Below are 8,078 nucleotides of genomic sequence, written 5' to 3'. Positions count from 1 at the left end.
CCAAGCTGGGTTCCAAAGGGGAGGCACTGGGTTCTTGCTGTTGTTTTTGATTGCTGGCAAGATGGGGATAGGGGGTGAGAGGGTGGGTAAGGAGCAGTTAACCTTGTGATATGAAAGTTTCTTAAAGCTGCTGTAACAAATTACCACACACTTGGTGGCTGAAAACAACAGAAATGTATTCTCTCATGGTTCTGGAAGTTAGAAGTCCAAATTCAAGGTGTCAGCCGAGCTGGCTCTTCTGGAGGCTCTGAGGGAGGATCTGTTCCCTCCCTCTCTCGCAGCTCCTGGTGGGTGCTGGCAATCCTCAGTTCTCCGGCTTGGAAGATGTGTCACTCCACTCCCTGCTCTTCTCCCTGTGTGTCTGTGTCCCAATTTCCCTCTTCTTGTTGGGACACTAGTCACTGGATTAGGGCCCGTCCAGTGTGACTTCATTTTAACTTGATTGCCTCTGCAAAGACCTTATTTCAAATAATGTCACATTTACAGGTTCTGGGTGAACATAAAAGTAGGAGGGGACACTGCTGAATCCAGTAAAGGTAACAGCTTTTCTGATGTCCAGGCCACTAGGAAGGGACAGGGGCAGGGTCACATGGAGCAGTAGAAAATGGCGATGAAGGCCACAAAGGTCATTGTACACTCAGTGAAAAACAACTCCATTGCAGAGAGAGGAGGAAATCTGGAAGTAGGTCAGACTGCATGTCACTTGTCTTGGGGGGGATGCATGGACGTGGATGGTTGTTTTAGGTATAGTACAGTGTTTGGCCTAGATGTTCTGGAAGGTTCAGATTTGAAAATAAAGTGACACAAGGTAAACTATTTTTAGGGATTAAGATTCACCTGGCAAGACAAATAGGATGGCCTGTGTTCAGGTAATGGATGGGTTTAGATCTGCTGAAGATGGATGGATCTTCTCTTGCTCCTTCTCTCTGCCAAGGTGGGGCAGCAGGAGCTCCCTCCCCGCTGCCAGTCCTGCTGCAGTGGGGCTCCCAGGCTGGCCCTCTCCCCTGGTCACTGGGGAGAGCTCACACTGCTGAGGGTGGAGGATGCAGGGGACAGAGTGCCAGCCGTGCAGATGAAGCCCAAGCACACCCTGAGGTGTCAGAGCCAGAACTAGGGTCATCTGAGAGGCTCTTCCTTTCACTGGGAGGGTCCTTACACTCTTCAAGTTTATTTTTTGAATATGAACATTCATGAATTTCATACTGAGACCCCTTAGAGCTGCTTTTCCGGGCAGGTCTCAGACTCTTGTTCACTGGCTGATCTATGCACCCTGAGATGTCAGGGGCAGCCCCTCCTACCCAGAGTTTCCCTGTCTTGATTTATATAGTAGCCTGCTTCTGTGCAATTAATTTAAAACTTCATCTTTTATGCCCTTTTTATGACAAAAAGAAATACAGTGCTGACATGAAGCATAGGTCCCAAGCCTAACAGCCAACTGAAGCAAAAATGGGAGTCCTTAGGGGTCTAGGAACTCGTCAGGCTCTCAGGGGACCTATATTAGCCACCCGTGAATTCAGTAGAGGAAAAGAGTGAAAAACATGTACATGTGCAGAAAATATATCACCAAAGGTCGTATCTCAAAAGGCAGAGAGTATTGGGAATTATTCTAATGTGTTTTAGGTTGCCAAACACAAAAATCTGGTATTTAATCTCACAGGTCTTCCAGAGTGCCTCGTGCATGGAGGCCTGTACTGGCTTTAGCTAGGAAGATTGGTGGGCGTTCGTTTCTAGGTTGGGCAAAATCACCGGCTTGGGGGCCATGTACATGTTAATATCTCCATGATGATTGGGGCAGGGCGCTGAGTGCTGCACAGGCAGCTTTCCTGCACATTCCTCGACTGTCCTGCCCTTACCAACCAAGCTAGAAGATCAGATCTGCCCACTCCTCCTGACCAGGGGTCAAGGGCTGCTCCCAAATTCCTTCTGCCTAGGATGCCCTCCTGTATAACCCACCTGCCCCACAACTGCCTAACCCTCGCCCATCTTCAAAACTCAGCCAAGATGCCGCCTCTCTAAGGGGCCTTCCTTGACCCCCTCTGAGTCCAAAGCCACACTGGCCCCAGGTAGGAGGAAAACACAAGGGATGTTCATCGATTACCAGGGTAGGAGAGCAAACCACGTGTCTAAACCGGTTAAATAAGCCACGGAACAGCCACAGGACATTAGGTAGCCATTAAAACGTCCATGTTTCCATGGACTACTTAACATGCGAAAATGCCCCCGGAAGAATATTAAGTAACTGGAATAAAACCATATAAAACATATTCTTAGCTTTATACAGATAGTCATACTCACATCTGTAATATACATAGGAAAAAATAGTACAAAGAATGACACTGAAATGTACACAGTGGCTATCTCTTAATGGTGAGATTAAAAGATTTTTAAATTTCTTATACTTGCCCAAATTTTGAAACTTTGACTCAAAACCTAATAATCAGAACAATTCCATTTTTTAATGGAATCGTAAATATTTGCTAGTCGTAAGCTTGCATGCCCTCTAATATTCTTGCCAAAATGCCACCTGACCTCTGCTCGAACCCTCCAGTGATGGGAACTCACTACCCTTTGAGGCCTTTTTTCGGCCACTTCTTCCTCATGAGTAGATATCTGCTGGCTTTAGCCTCCCCCACTGGCCACAGGGCTGCCTTCTGGAACAACAAGAACAAAGCTGCTTTCCATGCCCCTTGATAAGACTTCAGAGATTTGAAGGCAGAGGCCAGACGCTAGGCTGCATCCTCCCACCCTGCCCACATCAGCCTTCCAAGGATACTGATATCCTTTACCTCCCACGTCCCAAGGTACTTGCCTTGGGTACACTCTAGGCAGTGATGTCCTTAAAACATAACATTAAGCCTATGCCTCCTTATCTCTTTCAGAGGCACCCTTCCTGCTAGTCAGGGTATTAGGGACTCTGTCACATACAGTCTTTCATCTAATCTTTAGAACAACCCTATGGCACAGGAGCGAATACCACGCCTGTCTTACAGATGAGGAAACTGAGGCATGGAGAAGCCAGGCCACTCTTAATTCACTTAATGGATCTTCCATGCATGTAGTCACGATTGAACCAGCATCCAACCCAGAGCCCAGTGTGGTCGACCCACAAATGTTTGCCAAGTTAGTAAACGAATAGGTGAACTCAGTTTTAAAGGCCAGGCCCTTGGTGTCTACTGGTTGATTTCAGAATTACCCATGCCCGCACCAGCCTCTTCCATATCATTCACTTCTGTCACCTGGCTTGCTACATGGACGTGCTCATGAAGGGCTGCTGAATGACTGACCCACCGAGTACCTGTCACCTGAGGCCCAGCTTTGGCAGCTGTGCTGAGCCCCTTCTCAGAGGCCCTGCTTGGAACTATGGAGCCGTAGCCACAGCCTTTGGGACTGGAGAGTTCAAACATCATTCCTGGTACTCTGCAGAGTCACACAAAGGGAGTCAGCCGCGAGGTGCCTCCTGAACTGCTCCCCTGGCCCCTCCCCGCCCCCGTTCTACCCTATTGCCCAAGGGAGGCTGGTAACCTGTTGGGGATACGAAGGCCTCTCCTTACCACCATGGCCGGTGAGCCCCCAGAAGGCTTGTTTCCTTGACCGCTACCCATTCTGCCTGGCCTTCTCCTGAGTCCTCCTGGGGCATGTGACCACATTAGCCATGGTCTTTGCCAAGAAGAAGGGTTTAGGCAGGACCACATGATCCAGATGGTTCCTCAGCACCCACTCCCAGTCTGCTGGGAACCCCATTTATTCATTCCCAGCATTTCAACTTGTCCCAATAAGGCAGTGACCTAGTCCCAGGCCAGGCCTCTCAGGGTGGTCTAGAACATCTAGTCAGCCAAGCCCAACAGGCACCATAGACCACAGAACACAGCAGACCCCCAGATCCTTGAACCTGGAGGGACATGAGACGGCATCACAGTCAAGCTCCTGTCCCTAGCCAGGATAATCCTTGCTAAAAGCACCAGCCTCATTCCTTGCTGCCTGCCACCTCCATTCTCCACAAAGAACCCCCACACACCGTGCTTTCAGTGGCTCAGCCTTTGCTTAGGCCTTGGCCATGAGTGGGTAATTCCTGCCATACTTTCCAAACCACCCTCCCTCCAAAAACCCTTCCTGCATCTCTCAAGGCTGAATGTGATGCTCCTGCTGCTCCCTAGGCCAACCCCTAGCATGGCTCTTATTTGTCCCTCATTCACTCAAATATCTACTTAGCACCTGTTCCGCGGTCTGCATAAGGCAATGAGCACCAGATGGGGAGTGCAGAAAGCCAGGCTCAACTGCACAGCTTTGCCACCAACTGGCTGTGTGACTTTGGACCCATCATTCCTCACTGAGCCTCAGTTTCCTCGGTAAAGTGGGAAAGATTCTGCAGCTCAGCCTAGCTTTCAGGGCTTCTGTGAGACTGGGCAGGATGTGAAAGCATTCTGCAAACATGCAGGGTGAGTCATGATTATCAGAACCTAACCCCTCTGTAGCCTGAGCTCATTTTTGTCCATCCCATCCCTGGAGTCCCCCTCTCTCCCAGGGGGCTGACAGCCTGTTGGGGATGAACTTGGGAGCTCATGCCTTCCAAGGGGTTAGCACCTGGGTGAGAAACTGGGCAGGAGCACAGCCTACAGGGATGGCAACTTTAAACAAAACCAGCCCATAAATCTTGCCATATAGGGGCAGGGGCCTGGCATGGCTGGGGCCAAGAATGCATGCCAGGCTGTTCTGAGGCAACAAAAGTAAAAGATTTGATGCTAAAGTCATCAAGAAGCCACTGGAAGCACAGCGGGATGAGGTGGAGACAAAGAACACGGGGCCAGGGGACTAGATACCTGCGTTTTGCTCTGCGTTGCTCTGTGACCTCAGTCATGTCCCTTCCCTTTTCTAGGCCTTAACCTCCTATCTGTATAGCGGATGCATCAGCCCAGGTGGTACCTAAAGGCCCTTTCAAACTCAGACAGGCTGTGCCAGCTTTACTTGCCCTTCAGAGCTTTGGCTGTGCCAGGGACAGGCAGGAACAGCTGGTAAGTCTCTCAGAAGAAGCAGGAGCCAAAGAAGCTGTGCTTACTGTGACCTCCTCTTCCAGCTTGTGGAAGGGTCAAGCTCTTCCCTGCTTCCTCTACCTCTGGGTAGACGGAATTCACCCTTGGTCCACTTTGCAAGCTACAAGGCTGACACAGGTGCAGAGAACACAGACTCTCAGATGCTTAGGGATCATCCTGCTGATCACTTCCCATACAGGGAGAAACTGAGACCCAGGGAGCCACAAGGGCTTGCTTGGGGTCACCCAGTATGTTTGTGGCACCACTAGGACTTACACTCAGGACTAACGTCTGCCTACCACTTGCTCAGTTACAAGTCTCAGCCGAGGCTCAGGTCTCTCCACCTCGTTATCCCTGTCAGCCAGCCCCTTCCTTCTACTGATAGAGCCAAGCCTCAGTTTCCCTGTTGGAGTGAGGAAAGACATGAGGGTTTCTAGGTCGGGGGTTGGTGAGGATTTTCGATCTGGTAATAAAGGGAGAGCACGGAAAGCCAGGAAGTATCAGACAGAGCAGGGAGTAGAATCCTCCAGGCTAGGACAGTACTGTTAGGCAGAAAAACGTGTACTCAGGGCACAAGCAAAGCAGGAGCAGAGGGAGGACTAAAGTTCACTGCAAAACTATTAAATATTGTCACAGTTTGGGACCTCTCTGGGTCTCAAGGGGGAATGATAATAATGCTTATGGGATTATCTAATCCCACCCGGCTAGGGGGCAGGCAGTGGTAGGAAAAGGGGCCAGAATTTGAGGGTCCTCCTTCCCCTCTGCTTCACAGTGTCCCCCCAGGAGGCTATCCTTCAAGCTCCAGGTTCCGACCTTCCGGGCTCGGCAGACCCCAAGGGGCAGCTGGTCTCACTACAAGAAACCTGAGAATTGTCCCCTGGGCCCTAACCCAGCTTCAAGGCCCCTTGGGGGAAGGACAGGAAGGGAGGAGAGGGCCACAGAAGGCAGTAGATCTCCTCCCTCTTTGGCCCCTCCCAGTTACCCCAAGGGCAGCCCACACTCACCAGCTCCGGGGCCTGCAAGAGCCCTAAGACCAGCGCCTCAAACTTTAAAGCGTCATCACCTGGGCATATTGTTAAAACGCAGCTTCTCCCTTGGCAAGACTGGGCCAGAGCCTGAGATTCTGCATTTGTAACAGGTCCCGAGTGATGCCGATACTGCGAGTCTGTGGCACACTCTTGGAGCAGCCCTGAGATTATCAGCCTCCAACCCCGCGGGGAGGAAGCCGAAGGCCCAGAGAGGTCAAGTCACTTGTCCATGGCCACACAGCGAACAGCCCCAGACCGAAAGCAGAGGGCACCTGCCACAGACACACGACATCTCCCCACCCGAGGCAGCGGGAATCAGCTGCCGTTGCCTGGCCCGGGTGCCGTGTTTGTAAACTCGGCTGCTTGGTGCGGCTCCGGTCGGGGTAAAGGGCGCCTCCCAGCAGAGTCTCCCTCGTCTCTGAGCCGGCCTCTCCAGGTTCTCAGTCCGGTACCCCGGGCCGACCAGAGAGAACCCGGGGCGCCGAGTCCCCTAGGCAGAGCGATTCCGCACTCCCCTGTCCTCGGAAAGCAAACTTCTCCGCCGGCGCCCTTTACCTTTTTCGGGGGTTTGCAGCTGCTCAGCCTGCTATGTCTGCAGCCCATCCTCCTCCGGGGGCTCCCGGACGCCGCTTCCCAACTCCGGGGCCCCCAGAGGAGCCTGCGGTCCGGGCCCCGCTGCCCGGTCCGGGCCCCGCTGCCCGCTCCGCGCCCGCCGGCTGCGGCTGCCGGCGAGACCCTGAAACTGAACCTGGAAGCGCTGTATTGAGCCTGAGCTGGGGCGGCCGCGCGCCGTAAATACCCGAAGAGCGGGGCCTCCGCGTAGCCTGCAGGGCCAGCGGCGCGGCCACCCTAGAGGCAGGTGACCAGAATCTTTCTAAATAATAGGAAGCTCTGGTCAGGGCAGAAACAAAAACCTTGAGGAGCAACACATGCTTTTCCAAACCCTCAGGCTAAGAAAGGGCCATGGGAAAAAATAATTGAAACAATTATTTGATAAACTAACAGCTATCATTTATTGAGGGCTGTTTTTGTCCCAGTTGTTTTATACATTTGATTTATATTTCTTGCCATATCCGTGCAACAAAGGTATTACTTCCTCCATTTTACAGGTGAGGAAAATGGTGTTCAGAGATGCAAAATGATTTGCCTAAGGTCACATGGCTAGTAAGTTACCACAGCCCAGAGAGAATCCAGTTCCTTTTTTTTTTTTTTTTTTTTTTTTTTTGGCGCTATCATAGCTCACCGCAGCCTCAAACTCCTGGGCTCAAGCGAGCCTCCCAGCTAAGCCTCCTGAGTAGCTGGGACTACAGAGGCACACCATCATACCCAACTAATTTCTTTTCTTTTTTCCAGTCTGATTTTGAACGACTGTCCTCAAGTGATCCTCCCACCCTGGCCTCCCAAAGCCTCGGGATTACAGGCTTGAGCCACTGCACAGAATACAGTTCTAACTCCAGAACCTAAGCTTTGACTCAATGGCCTACAAATAAATAATAATAATAAGTTTATTTTATTTATTTATTTATTTATTTATTTTTGAGACAGAGTCTCGCTCTGTTGCCCAGGCTAGAGTGCAGTGACACAATCTTGGCTCACTGCAACCTCTGCCTCACAGGTTCAAGTGATTCTCCTGCCTCAGCCTCCCAAGTAGCTGGAATTACAGGCAAACACCACAACACCCAACTAATTTTTGTATTTTTAGTAGAGACAGGGTTTCACCATTTTGACCAGGCTGATCTCAAACTCCTGACCTCAGGTAATCTGCCCGCTTTGGCCTCCCAAAGTCCTAGGATCCCATGCCAGGCCAATAATACTAAGTTTAATTTTAATGCCTCCTTACTTCTGGGCTGATAGTTTTTTTCCACCTCACAAGCATCTGTAATATGCATCTTGGATGGATGTTATTCATCACAACAACCTCTTGAGGCAGGCCAGGTATGGTGAGACTATGAGACATAAAATGTCAGTGTCTAGGAAAAGGAGCTTTTGTTTATCTTCACTTTGTTATTAGCTGAGGTTTCTG

At 50.8% G+C, this 8,078-nt stretch overlaps 1 protein-coding gene and 1 long non-coding RNA gene across 2 annotated transcripts in view; one reads left to right on the top strand and one right to left on the bottom strand.

The window, feature by feature from the left end:
* Nucleotides 1–3,326, top strand: part of LOC105543412 — a 17,827-nt gene extending 14,501 nt beyond the window's left edge. Inside the window, exons 3-4 of the long non-coding RNA XR_001006616.1 lie at nucleotides 2,991–3,124; nucleotides 3,155–3,326. This is a non-coding gene — a long non-coding RNA (uncharacterized LOC105543412). The remainder of the gene's footprint in view (nucleotides 1–2,990; nucleotides 3,125–3,154) is intronic.
* Nucleotides 1–6,846, bottom strand: part of CCDC69 (coiled-coil domain containing 69) — a 61,935-nt gene extending 55,089 nt beyond the window's left edge. Inside the window, exon 1 of the mRNA XM_011985408.1 lies at nucleotides 6,611–6,846. Coding sequence (XP_011840798.1) covers nucleotides 6,611–6,658 — 48 coding nt within the window. The 5' untranslated portion in view covers nucleotides 6,659–6,846. The remainder of the gene's footprint in view (nucleotides 1–6,610) is intronic.
* Between the last annotated feature and the right edge of the window lie 1,232 nt (nucleotides 6,847–8,078).

Source organism: Mandrillus leucophaeus, unplaced genomic scaffold (genome assembly GCF_000951045.1).
Source record: "Mandrillus leucophaeus isolate KB7577 unplaced genomic scaffold, Mleu.le_1.0 Scaffold282, whole genome shotgun sequence".
Taxonomy (NCBI): domain Eukaryota; kingdom Metazoa; phylum Chordata; class Mammalia; order Primates; family Cercopithecidae; genus Mandrillus; species Mandrillus leucophaeus.
The sequence above is the reverse complement of the archived record's forward strand: the minus strand, read 5'-3'. Positions and strand labels throughout refer to the sequence as shown.